The 14,216-nt window shown below is 39.3% G+C and overlaps 1 protein-coding gene across 3 annotated transcripts in view; it reads left to right on the top strand.

Moving 5' to 3' along the window:
* Positions 1–13,149, top strand: part of LOC134212059 (protein cappuccino) — a 68,602-nt gene extending 55,453 nt beyond the window's left edge. For all 3 annotated transcript variants that reach the window (XM_062689565.1, XM_062689562.1, XM_062689563.1), the window contains 3 exons: positions 7,912–8,844; positions 10,500–10,797; positions 10,876–13,149. In XM_062689565.1, the coding sequence (XP_062545549.1) occupies positions 7,912–8,844; positions 10,500–10,797; positions 10,876–10,996 (1,352 nt within the window). In that variant the 3' untranslated portion in view covers positions 10,997–13,149. The remainder of the gene's footprint in view (positions 1–7,911; positions 8,845–10,499; positions 10,798–10,875) is intronic.
* Positions 13,150–14,216: the final 1,067 nt, after the last annotated feature.

Raw genomic sequence — 14,216 nt, 5'->3', positions numbered from 1 at the left:
GAAGATTATAGAATTAAAAATAATAAGTAATCATGGCAAGAAGCAAAAACCAAATGCTGCCTGCTGAAAATTCTGTATCGAAATTGAAAGACAACAAGACAACGTTTGTGCCCCATTTACGTCAAATGTGAAGTCTTCCATTAGAAGTTTCTTGCTATTTTTCAGCCTTTCGAGTTTCAGCCTTATGTGGAAGTCCCGCATGAGTATGTATCTTGTGTGGCAAGTACAATGGATACATTATGCCTAAGGAGCCGGAAATTTGTCCACCCGATAACATCCTAGGCCAGACCGAGCATCGAACTCGTTATCTCAGGATTGGCAATCCTGCGCCTTTGCTCCCAATGCTAACGGAAATCCTTATTTTTAATATCTGAGAAGTAATTTGAGGAAAAAACGCCCAAAATGCTGGGTGCCACTGCTGTAAATGATATATCACGCGGTTATAGTCAAAAAAATGTTCACATGCAAAACGTATACAAAAAAAATCACGAGTGCAAACATAATTAACCTCGCAGTTAATAAATGTGGAAGTGCACTAAACTGCGAGGCGGCAATGTCGCAGTGGATGATTTTATGTCAACAAAGAAAAGTAGCCGTTCACTGATCAGTTCTTTTTTTTTTGTTTTTTATATGCTTTTTGCCTTTTCTAATGCACGAGAAAGGCACCAACACCGCTAGAGTTTTTTACTGGCCACATAAACAGTCCTACATTCACGGTGCCCCGGTAGACCGTTATTATAAAATAAAAATGTCCATCAAAACCAAGTACAGAGCTCGATTCCTGTGGTAATTCTGCACCTCTGGACCAATTTTGAAAAAAATCCCTAGGAGGATTCTCGAGAAATCTTGATTTGATGTTTTTAATTAAGAAATTCCAAAAGAATCTATATTTTAATTCAATAATATCCCCAAAATACCTTTAAAGCCGTCCAAAAAGTGGTCCAAGTTGTTTTCAACTAGTTTGAATTTGTTGCCTTTATTACAATTATAAATTTTTACAACTGATTAACCTCACCAAACTGACTTAGGTATGTTTTTTGTATGGCTTGAAGCCGTCTATCTTCAATAATGTTACCTCTCGTTCAGAACCATTCATGAATTCCGGTGCTGGCTGTAGAATCTTTGTTGAATTCAGATTAAAGTTTGCATTTTTTTTTATTGTATTCACAAATGTATTCGAGCATCAGAAGTAAAGATTGGACTATGAAAAAAATTGTTGAAAAAACCAACAGCTTAAAGATTTGTTTAAAATAGTGAAGTTGTTTAGCGTTATATAACCCCATTCAACACAAAGTCGTATATGATGCCACATAAGATGCTTAAGTGGAGGTCATATACGTACAAATTGTATGCGAATTACGTATATCGCCTCCATTTTAGCATCTTATATGACATCATATACGATCTTGTGTTGACTGGGACAGGTTAGATCTTCGTCAGATGCTGTAACAATTGAATTGACGGAACTTTGTCACATTCTGAGATTTCCCCGCAAAAGGATCATCGGACTGGTATGACTCCAAAGATGGCGGTAAGGAAAAGCTACGATTTTCAAGAGTGAGCTCGGCATATAGAATGAGATCTCGAGAACCAAGGAAAACATCAGGAAAAATGCACAAGAGAAAGAAAAACATTTACAAGCTTTGTGCGTATTCTTTTGGGTTTTCGGTTACGACGAAGAAATATTCAATTTTTGAACTTTTAAAAACACTTTAATAAAGAAACAAAATGAACCTTTGCTTATCTCCGACACTACACATTGAGTTCGGAATTATTAATACGATTTTAAAGTTGCTCGAGAAGCGGCATGTTGAGTAAATTTATGGGTGAACCAAGTACAGATGAGGCATCAACAAATTGCATAGAGTTCACTAGAATCCCGATCTTCGGATTACGCCATTACTCTGCTTAAACATTAACAATTAATATTTCAATCAGCAGGTTCTAAATGATTTCGAAAAAGTGTACGCAAGATACAGCTCTTTGAAACTCGAGCATAGTTTTGAAGAAGCAATTGATGGCTTTGCTAGCAGCTGGAAAAAGCCGCAGCTTCCATTCACGTCAAAGTACCATATCTTGAATTATCATGTTTCAGAGTTCTGTAGAGGTACCGGGATAGGTTTTGGCTTACATGTCAAACATGCTTTTTCTAGTCCGTTGATTAGAACTTTGGCGAGATTTGGTAGCAAAGTTTGGTTAATAAGTGCTGTGATCGAGTATAACAGCTTCTAACTACTATTATTCTACACGAACTCTGGTCTTACTTCTCTCCATTATGAACATGAACACTAAATTAAAATTAATTCTTACCTTTCATTCTATTAAACATTGAAAGCAACACTTATACTAAACTCGAGCAAATTAGCCATTCAAAAACATACTTAAGTCAATTTGGTAAGATAAGTCAGTTGTAAATATTTATAGCTCTAATAACGGCAATGCGTGCTTTGGGCCATCTTTGGCGTTGTACAAGAGAATGGTGTGTGGCGGCGAAGGATGAAACAAGAGCTCGCCCAGATCTACGGCGAACCCAGTACCCAGAAGGTAGCTAAAGCTGGAAGGGTACGATGGGCAGGGCATATTTTAAGAATGCCGGACAGCAACCCTGCAAAGCTGGTGGTTACTTCCGACCGGCAGGTTCAAGAAGATTTGAAGGACATCTATCTAGGTGGATTAATCAGGGTTTTTGGTGATATTTTTGGATTCTTTTGAAATATCTTAATGTAAAAACTTCAAATCAAGATTTCTCGAAATTCCTCCTAGGGATTTTTTTAAAAATTGGTTCAGAGGTGCAGAATTACCACAGGAATCGAGCCCAGTACTTGGTTTTGATGGACATTTTTATTTTATAATAACGGTCTACCGGGGCACCGTGACATTATATTGTGCCTTGCAATAAAATGACTACTTTCGTGATCATTTTTCAACGCTTCCACTGATCTGAAAAATTTATCCGCAGTACAAATAGCACGTGCTATTACAGCATTCACCGCTATAAACCACCACGTGGCGGTCAATTTTTTTAATTATTACAGTAGCTTTTTTGCTGCAAGTAACGGGTGGCAACTAAAAAATTGGAATGGCTTCAATACTTTTCTATCAGAATAAAAATGCATTCACAGAAAGATGACTTTATGTGAATGCATCCTTAGAATTGTCGCACACACATTTTCACTGCAACATTGCTTACAACATGCCGTCAAAACAAGAAGTACTGCGGCGCGAAATGTAAAATTTCAAGCAAACAAAGATCATGGGAAAAGTACACGGTCGAACATTTTAAGCATGAAAATGTTTGAATGTCATAGCATTATTAGGTCTACTCAGCTCCATTGTATACAAAAGTGATTGTAAGGCCAAAGACACGAAGCAACTCATAAGCAGGATCAGAAGCAGAAATCTGGAAATCGAAATGGCAGATCCGTACAGCGGTCATGTCATACCAGCAAGACTAAGCTGCGCCGCACGGCGAACCACGGACCATATGCTAATATTCATTAGTCAAAGTTTGAAGACTAAGGACAACTCTTTGTATAACATATATCAGATCAGGGTGTCTACTCATCTGTGAAAACAAAATTCCCTGATTTTTCCAGGTTTTTTCCAGGTGTTTTACATTAATTTCCAGGAAAAAGCAAACGTGCCATAGGCTAGATGTACCAGTTGTGGCCATAGCACCAGTTGTCGCACTAGTGCTTTATGGTCAATCAAATCACCGCAAACCAAGTTCATATCGATAAAGCATATTCATATGATCAAAGGTGTTATTTTGATTTCCTCCAAAACAAGCAAAGCATAATTGTAAAAATTGATTTTGCTTAATTTTTGACGTCCTTTGCACCAGTTGTCGCACTAGTGGTCCCAATTTGGCCAGTCCCATAAGAAAACAATGGTATTCGCCAAATAAGGAACCAAAATTAAGAATAGTGCCACAACTGGTGCATGCGTTCCTATTATGGATTAATCAATTTTGAGGATAATAACAAATTTTATTGTGGTTTTCACAGCTGTTCTAAGGAGCAGGAAGTAAAGCCTTTCGCTTGATATATAAAGTCAACCCACATGCCTTTTACTTATTTTTTAAAAAATAGTTGTTCTTATGTATGGCGACAATTGGTACACCCACCCTATATAGATTTTAGCAGCAAAATAATCAGTTCAAAAAAGTAAATACCTATTGCGAAAAATATTATTTTAAAGAATATTTTGGAATTCCTTCGCAGGTTCACCCACAAATTGCTTCAGCCATTTAATCAAAATTCAAAAATACTTTGCAGATTTCTTCAGATATTCTTCTGAATTTTTTTTTAGGAATTTCTTTGGAAACTTGGTTAAGAATTCTATCGAAAATCTCTTTGAATTTTATTTCAGCTGTTTTTTTTAAGAAACTTAAGAAAACTAGAAAACTACGGAAATATGTTTGGGAATTTCTTCAGGAAATCCTTCAGAACTTCTTACGAAAACTTCTTCAAGAAATGTGTTGATGCAAAAATATGAGATCGCTGGGTCCATGACGTTAGGCATAATACCTTCTTTATGTCGTAGGCTGTTTTGGGACATTTTATGCTTAACATCCTTTATGATGACGGGCTTGGTAGTCATATGGCTACTGCTTCTGCCTTATACGCAGGAGGTCGTGGGTTCAATCCCAGGTCCGTGCCATTCTCCTACTTTGTATCTTTCTATATATTTCTTATGTTCTAGCAATCGTTAGAACTGGAAATGGACTTCCACACCGTTTCCATTACTATCCTATACCTTTAAGCAGTAGCAGTAGCAGTAGCTGCTAGAAATGGAAATGAACTAAAAAAAAGCTCGTTTCCTACATCCAATTAATTAGAAATTCGATCAGTTGCTTTCTCCTATCTATCACATTGGCAGCTCGTTGTGCCTCTCGAACTTAACCCAAAAAATTCCAATAAATTCGGTATGAACTCGTGGCAAGTGCAGAGGTATATTCGGCTTGCAGTGGGCGAGTGATTGCATTATCATTTCCTCCCCCTTCCCTACATTGACTTGCATTCTGACGTGGCAGGCGCCAGTATGACCTAACAAATGAGATCACCAGTATTTGTACATTGAAGATGTGTGCTAGTCCCAAGCAAACATCTGTTGGTTCTCTGTGCAAGAACAGCTGATCTGGTCATAATGGAGTAGCAACTACGAGCAGTCAATCAAGCTCAAGCACAAGCTCATCTTATGCTTAACATCCTTTATGCCTAACGTCTTCTTCTTGGCATTACATCCCCACACTGGGACAGAGCCGCCTCGCAGCTTAGTGTTCATTAAGCACTTCCACATTTATTAACTGCGAGGTTTCTAAGCCAGGTTACCATTTTTGCATTCGTATATCATGAGGCTAACACGATGATACTTTTATGCCCAGGGAAGTCGAGACAATTTCCAATCCGAAAATTGCCTAGACCGGCACCGGGAATCGAACCCAGCCACCCTCAGCGTGGTCTTGCTTTGTAGCCGCGCGTCTTACCGCACGGCTAAGGAGAGCCTTATGCCTAACGTACTCATGCCTAATAGTAGATGCATAAGTATTAGATTGCTAATGTCGTTCCTGTTCGCGTGACTAACATCTAGGTCACTTTGATCTGGCAGCCAAAGTACCGGTACTACAAGTGTCAAACCAATGTTGGTAATGAAACAAAACATGCACTACAACATTATACATAACAAACCGACAAGTTAGGCTTGTGAAAGCATATTTTGGCAAAATACTTTTATTGACTACTTGCCTAACGTATTTAAACCTGTTCGCGTGACCAACATATAGTTTGTGACCAACATCTAGTTTGCTTGGACCTAGCAGCCAAGTTACCGGTACTATGAGTGTCAAACGGCCAAATTATAGCCTATTCAGATTACGCCATTTATGATCATAAATATCATGATAAACAACAACCTGATGCCATCGCCATGCATTCAATTTTCTTTCTCCGCTTTAAAGCTATCAGTACACTGTTTGTCATAATGACAAATATTTGTCAAGTCAGCCTGATATCCATGTCGATTTGTCATTATGACAAACAGTGGACTGCGGGCTTAACACGATATTTATTACGATAAATAATCTAATCGTACTCTGAATAGGCTATTAAGATTATTGAAACATATTTTGGCAGAATAATTCCAATCCTAACTAATTTAGTATTTTTAATATATTCCTAAAGAATTTCCGAGGGAACACTCAAAAGAATTTACAAAAGCAATCCCTAATTGATTTCCCGAATAAATTCCTAGATTCCACCAAGAATAGCTTCGAAAATTCATTCCTTAGAAGATGGCAAAACGTTTTTTGTGGAACAACGATCCCATAACGTTCACTACATTTTCAATAGATTTGATTGGTATATTTATTCAAATATTTTTTAAATCTTTTTATCTCTCACTCATGATCACCGGGTATTCAAATTTCCCTGATTATGTCAGGAATTCCCTGATAATTCCAGGTATTTTCCAGGTGGGAAGAAATTCCCTGATAATTCCAGGTTTTCCAGGTTTTTACAGGTAGTAGACACCCTGCAGATTGAACTGTACTTCTTTGTATTTTTTTCCCCGAGCCATTCTTTTCTTTTCAATTTTTTAGTTGCCACCCGTTAAGTTTTTCTTAGGCGGCTACTTGGCGCTTATTTTTGGTTGCGACGATAGATAAGCGGATGAGTATATTTTTATGCGCGGTACAATATGTGCTGTTACATTTTTAAACCCCGGGCAATCTGAATGCCAAAGGGGAGTGGCGGGTGAACTTAAAATCCTATAATAAACGTTTGCACCGGATATATATTAGTTATGGTGGTTCAGGAATCTTCTTACGACGCTGCAAGTTCCAAGAACCACTGTCTTTTGGATGCTATGGAGGTTATGAGACAGTTCCAGCTCTCCTTAGGATCTCAGAAGAGATTTCGGGACGATTCCGGTTTCTGAGATAACGACCGGAACTATACGCACGTCCTCCAGGTGCCACATCTGTTTCAACCTTTCCGCCAAGTCGTGGTACTTCGTTATCTCGTTGGAGAATGTTGTTTGGACATTATGATCTAGCGGTACAGCAATGTCGATGAGAGTTACCCGCTTCATCCTTTTGTCGTAGACCACAATATCGGGCCGATTGCCACGAATGAGGACATTCGTTATGATCTCGCGATCCCAGTACAGCTTCACGAAAATCCCAGTACAGCTTCACACAGCGCGATAGATTTCGTGGCGGTTCTGGCTTTCCACGAAGTACCTTCGCAACTGCTGGATCTGGGAAACACATAGTTTTTGAATATCGGTGACGCCTCTTCCTCCTACTGTACGTGGCAGGGTGACTCTCTCAATGAACGATTTTGGATAGCGCATGCGATGCTTGGTAAACGCCACTCGTACTGACGCCTCCAAGTCAGTCTTGGTCCAGTTCACCACCCTTCATTATCGTTATTATTATTATTATTGTAGCTTTATTAAAGAGGTTTCCAGTCGGAGACTAGTTTGCCTCTTTTATTGAAATGAACGTTTACAATAAGCCAATGTCCTTTTACAAGTGAAAAAATCAGTACTCATCATGTGGATGCTGAAGAAACTATTCATGAAAATATTGAGTCAAAGTTATAATATTTCAGGATGTAAATTCTTATCTAAAAGCATTTTGTTTCTCAATCCTATCCTCTTTGTGGTGTCTGGTAAAATCAACTAAGTTATATTAATTTACAGGAACACCTGGTCATAGCATTCACCCTGTTTGTAAATAGCCTCTCTTTCTACATGTTTAGTACCACTTTAGAGTAGACCGATCCCTCCAACTGTACAGAAACTAAGAAGTTAACAATTCACCCTCACTTATACCGTGTGTAGATTCACAATCGGTGTTCATAACCAGCGCACTTTGAATATCCCATCTAAATATTCCGCTCGTTGCAGCCCTTCGCAAGACCGCCGTCAATCCCCCGAAACCCATGAAACCTCTCTACTGGACGCGGATAGTGGCGCCGAAAATGAGTCCGGTCACCGAAACGGACGCCCCCTGTGAACTGCCCGAAGAAGGCAAAGCTGCCCTCTGGCAAGAACTGGAGGAAACGAATCTAGATAACATCGATGAATTCACCGAACTTTTCTCTCGGCAGGTCGTGGTCCCGAAGGTCAAAGAAAAGGTAGAGAAACCGGAGAAAACCGTCAAGGTTCTGGACAGTAAACGGTCCCAGAATGTTGGCATATTCGCCAAGAGTTTGCATGTCCACTTCAATGAAATCGAGTTTGCCATCTACCACTGCGACACATCGGTAGTTAGTTTGGAGGCTCTGCAGAAAATCCTGGAAATCAAAGCCACCGATGAAGAGCTCGCACAAATAAAAGAATGCGCCGAAGGCAACATACCTTTGGATCCTCCCGAACAATTCTTGTTACGAATTTCGGATATCTCGTCCTTTTCGGAAAGAATCTCCTGCATCGTCTTCCAAGCAGAGTTTGACGAACATTACATCACTGTGACAAGAAAACTCGAAACAGTCAAGCACACGTGTGAGTTTCTGATCGATAGCGAGCAACTCAAACATCTGTTTTCGATCATCTTGACACTTGGAAACTACATGAACGGGGGTAATCGAACCCGCGGCCAAGCCGACGGATTCGGACTGGAAATTCTCGGCAAACTGAAAGATGTTAAATCCAAGGACAACAACATCACGCTGCTGCATTTCATCATCAAAACCTACATCGCTCAGTGCCGGAAACAGGGCGTACTTCTGCACGAGGTACTTCTGCCAGTTCCGGATCCGGGCGATCTGGATCGAGCCGTACTGGTGGATTTTGACGATTGTCGGACGCAGCTAAATATGCTCAAATCGAAAACAGAAGGTAAGTGCATTGAATATAGCTTATTGACAGATGGGCATATCGTCAAAAATTGTAACAATCCTGAGGATTCACAAACGCGGGAACAGCTTGCAATGCCACAGTTACGGGGTTATCAAAGGTTCCCATAATAGTCCACATGCATTTGACACAAATCTGCTGAGCACAAGGGCCATGTGCACCTCGAATGCTACAAAGGGTCTATTTGAAAGATCTTCATCCTGGGCGATATCCAGCTTTCGCCTTACTCTGTTGCCAGGTCAGATTTCGGTCGATTTGTTTTATTTCTTAACTAGTTGACCCAGCATAGAAGGAGAAAATGCGCGTTGTGAACTTCCCATGCAAAATTTTCAGAACGAATCGCAACTCAACCTTAGTCGTGATTTTCGCATGAGAAAATATCATAACTCGTCGCAAGCTATAACGAACATATCTGCTGAAGGAATTAATAAAATCCACACAGCCGTTTTCGAGTTATGCGGATACGAACACTTGCCATTACATTTATAGGGGAACTGTTCCGTCTTCCATCTCACTGAAAATATATTGATCCCACCGCGAAACAAAGAAATACGGCACCAATTTCGTCGCTTCTTTTTGCTAACATGTGTACTCACTACTGAAGTCACAAAAATAAGAAACAAATCAAATACCTTTTCAGTGCTTTGTTTTTCGTAGGATGAATATCGGAGCTATGAGATGAAGTCCAGGAGCAGTAATCCTATATATCCAAAAGAAGAAGACTAGTTACGCCACCATGAGCCTTTAAGTCTACCTTTGCTGGGATGTCTTCGTGGGTTCTAGTCTAAAGCTTGTTTACAGATTTCGTTTCCACCCCTAAGTAAAGTGTGGCCAAACTCCGGTTCCGAATTTCAGTTGCTATCATCCTCTAGTGGAGCTCGGTGTCCACGTGGCACGAATTATGTATCGCAGGCATCTGTTGATGAACACCTGCAGCCGTTGAGTGTTCTCCACTGATACACACCATGTTTTGCTGGCGTATAGCATCACAGATTTCACATTAGAAATAAAAACTCGGATATGGGAGCGTTCACTAAACTGCCTGTACATACTGTTTTAAATTTACAAAGACAGCCCTTGCCTTATTGATTTGTGCGACTATGTTGATCTTGGTACAGCCGTCTGACGCCATTTGGCTACCAATATATTGGAAGCTTTCCACATTCTCCACTTATTGGACGGCTAATGTGAAGCTAGAAGGGGACGCCTTGTTCACATCCAACGATTCGTTCTTCCGCTCTTTTTGGATCGACGCTTGGAATATTCCACCCATGCCAACTAACTTGAATGGCTCGAAAGATTTCACAGCTCTCTCTACCCTGACACGAGAAAAAGCTTCCTTTGCCATTTTTATTGTGTATTTTTAGATCCGTTCGAGTTGTCTTTCGAAAAAGTTTACGGGCTTACTAATATGATACGATTGAACTGTGCAGAGATGCACTCAAAAAATAAAAGGATCGCGAAACCTATCGAGTTTTCGTTTCGATCTACGTGATTTATATGTAAAAGAACATTATCCCCCCAGACAACAATACTTTTTGTGTGTGTTAACAACTCTTTGGCAACTTTCTGGATATTAGAATTTTTCTGTGAACATAATCAGGATTTCACCATTATGTTGCTATTCTTCTCTACAGAATGTCGTCGGACAACCGATAAAGTAATACAGGAGTCCGCCGAAAGTAACATTCAGCCGTTCAAGGAAAAAATGGAGGCCTTTATCGAGGTTGCCAGCAAACGAATCGATAAGCAGTACCGCAAACTGGACGACTGTCGGGAGATATTCCTCAAGACTATGGTTTTCTACAAATTTACGCCAAAGTCCGGCATCATCGAGGAGTGCAAGCCGGAGCAGTTCTTCGAACTTTGGGCACCGTTTTCCCATGACCTGAAAAGCATATTCAAGAAGGAGATCCTTCATCTGTCCAACGAATTGTAAGGAAACTGCTGACGTCAAGGACAAAAGAATTGTTTTAATAATCGTGTTTCATTCTCATCTAACTCCAATTCCAGACTGAAAAAAACTAAACGACCAGCTCCAGTTACGAACGGCACCAGCAAGCAGACATCGTCCAGCAAAGCGAAGGCAGGTTCCTTGAAGGAACGATTGAAGCGACTCAGTAATAAAAGTTGAACATCGAGATGACTCAAATGACACGAAATCAAAATTTGCTCTATAAGAAACTCGCGTTGATAGATGATGAAAAATACAGTTGTGTGATTCTTTGATAGGCTCATACCGAAGAAAATTACCGAGTAGAATACTCGACATAGATGTTCGACATCTTTGACATGGTACTCTCCGAAATCTATTGTGTATTTGAATAGTTTGTGTCGTGGGTTGCTTTCTTTATCGGATTACATCAAGGAAAGGAAAGAAATATACCTAATTGAAATGCATGTTTTGGGGGCGATCAAACTTCAACACTTAAATGTATGGAATTGTTTAAGTTTGTTCTCTTTTTGAGTGTTGTTCAAAATTTGAATCATATTGTCAGTAAGTAATGATGTAGTAGCAGTAATAGCTAAAACTTTGTATTTTCAATTTTTTGTGCGTTGAAGTTCAATTTCCCTTACTTTTCATAGTGGAGCAACTAAGTAACCTGATGAATTGGATAAATTAACAAACAACTGTTTTTAAAAACATGTATGCTTCTTTTCACTAATGTGGTAAAACATGTAATATTTTTTCAAATATTTTTGATAATTTGGAAAGTATCTCAGGTAATAACTGTAAAATAGAAAGGAAAAAAATTAAGCCCCTAAAATTGTTCATTAGTTACGCCAATGATAGCCAGCATAAAGGTTGTTAGCTCTCATAGCGTTATCCGCACATCCTTCTTCTTCTTATTGGCTTTACATCCCCCACGTGGACATTGCTGCATCGCTGCTTATTTTTCATTAAGCACTTCCACAGTTATCAACCGCGCGGTTTCTAAGCCAAGTTACCACTTTTGCATTCGTATATCATGAGGCTCACACGATGATACTTTTATGCCCAGGGAAGTCGAAACAGTTTCCAAATCGAAAATTGCTTAGACCGGCACCGAGAATCGAACCCAACCGCCGCCCTCAGCATGGCCTTGCGTTATAACCGCGCATCTTACCGCTAGACTAAGAAGAGCTTCAATATTTGCACGTACGGCTTATTAAAATGCTGGGTAGTAAATATCGATAAAAAATATACTTTTCATTACTTCAATAGTAAGTATAATTTAAGAGATAAAATAACGCGGGAGTAGTCAATTAGGGAAGATGTAAATGCTACTTACCAGCACTTAAAACTCAGGCTTGACAAAACTCCTCACACTCGCTACAGTCAAACAAAATCATCATCAGCAAAATGCTGTCTCCGCATCCTCACCATTGAGTGGAAGCGTAAAAAAGTAGAGGGACAGAAAAACAGACTGAGGAAGAGCAAAATAAAAGCACACGTGAGTGAGGCGTCGGGCGAAAGAGCACTCATTGAGTCTCCGGAGCGACGGTTTGTATGTGAAAACAATCTTGGAGGCTGTGTTGAGTGTGAGTGTAAGTGAGTGGCGACCACAAGAAAACGATGAACAGATGGACTCGCTCTTGTATTGCGACGCACAAACTCGAGTTTTATTATGCACAATGTTGTGAATATTGATGCTTATTTCTGCTCCTCAAAAAAACTCTTGCTTTTGCTCATTTTCCACTCGGCGAGGAGCTTTTGGCAAGCCTGTTAAAACTATGGTCAAATTGGGTCAGAAAACTTTCTTTCCGTTCCTTTGAATCTGTGTTTGAAACTGATTATTACTTCACAGACACGAGCTATTCAAATAGTATCACAGATGAACAGACATAAAAAAGTTTAATTATCAGCAGATTAGAAAAACTTTTGCATGGACTGTATTGATCCTGATATTCTTGATTTGAAAATGCTACATTCGCAGCTTTGTTATTTTGCATACTTTTTGTACAAATATTAGAAAAAATATATGTCTGTTTGTCTGTGACATACCTTTACGCTTGTCTTTGATCATGATAGAAAAATCAAACTAACTAGCTCTATTAGTGCAGCGCAAAAACTTTATAATCGTCATATTGATGAAATGTAAACGTACAGATATATTTATTGAAAAATAAAATAAGAAAAGCGGAAATGTTATTCATCACATACCAATAGTTATTGCATCTAGTTTAATCAAGATATGATAGTTTGCATAAGGATTATATACTTATATATAAAACGATATCGTTAGTTGTAAATATCGAAAAACAAAAACGAAAGCATAATGCAAATAAAACATTTAAAGAACTGTAGATCTGGCTTTGTGAGTACGATGATAGAACACCGAAAAGTTTTCGCATTCAATACTTTTATTGAGAAAGCGCCACAATTTGAAGTAAATACATGACAGTAAATACATAGTGTAGAAATAGATGGTCTTCCAACTGACTTGTCCGAGGATACTGCTCGTGAGAACGTTTGCGATGATCCCAGCTATTCCTTGAGCATATTCCTGAGCAGTACTGGTAGTTTTCGTGATCGTCATGTGACAGCGAAAACAGTTACATTTTCATTTTCAAGGGACCAAATGAAAATGTAGCGGGCTCCTGGTCACCTGTCACAATACAAGCAGTCATGATGGGAATGTTGCTTTGTTTTGAAACCTAATTTCTGAATAGTTTTAATAGATCTGTGCACATAACGATGACTAGTCTATAAAATGATTATAGTGGTTCTGATTTTCGTGTTAGAAGTAACATTATTGAAGAATAAACAGCTTGTTTACAATAGTTTGATGCGCCTCCATAAAAAAAATCTGGAAAAATTTGGCGGAATTCCTATTGTTTATGTTTCCTATGAAAATGGGAGAGTAAAATATAAATATCGTGTGACCGCACACACGCACGACCGAAGCGCCAACTTGACCACCAACCATCAAAAAATATATGGGGGTTTGTGCAACTTCACTACAAATGCTCAAACATGTTCGGCGAACCTTGACTCCGCCCCCGACAACTCAAACCAAAATCAAACCGTTTTAATTTTTTCCATCCGAGCCGCCAACTGTCAAATGGTTGTTCGAACAACTTCACACACGTTCAAACAAAGCAGCAACCGAAGCGTTTTCTTGGGGGCGGTCAATGTTCGTCAAACTGCTTGACTGGTGTCACTGACTGGTGTCGAGTTTTCTAAAATAAAACCTTTGTTTTGACAAAATATTTCAAAAATACGTATAGAATTATGACGTTAGACATGAAAACCTTAAAAATGTTAAAATGTAACATGTGACATTAATGCGTCCAACGGCAGTGTGTACGTTGCATTATGCGGTGTCCCGTCTCAGCAGCATTCTCACCAAGAGTATTTAAGCGATCCGTAG

The sequence above is a fragment of the Armigeres subalbatus genome, chromosome 2, assembly GCF_024139115.2.
Source record: "Armigeres subalbatus isolate Guangzhou_Male chromosome 2, GZ_Asu_2, whole genome shotgun sequence".
NCBI classification, from domain to species: Eukaryota; Metazoa; Arthropoda; class Insecta; order Diptera; family Culicidae; genus Armigeres; species Armigeres subalbatus.
Note: the sequence above shows the minus strand (reverse complement) of the source record. Positions and strands in the feature narration are given on the sequence as shown.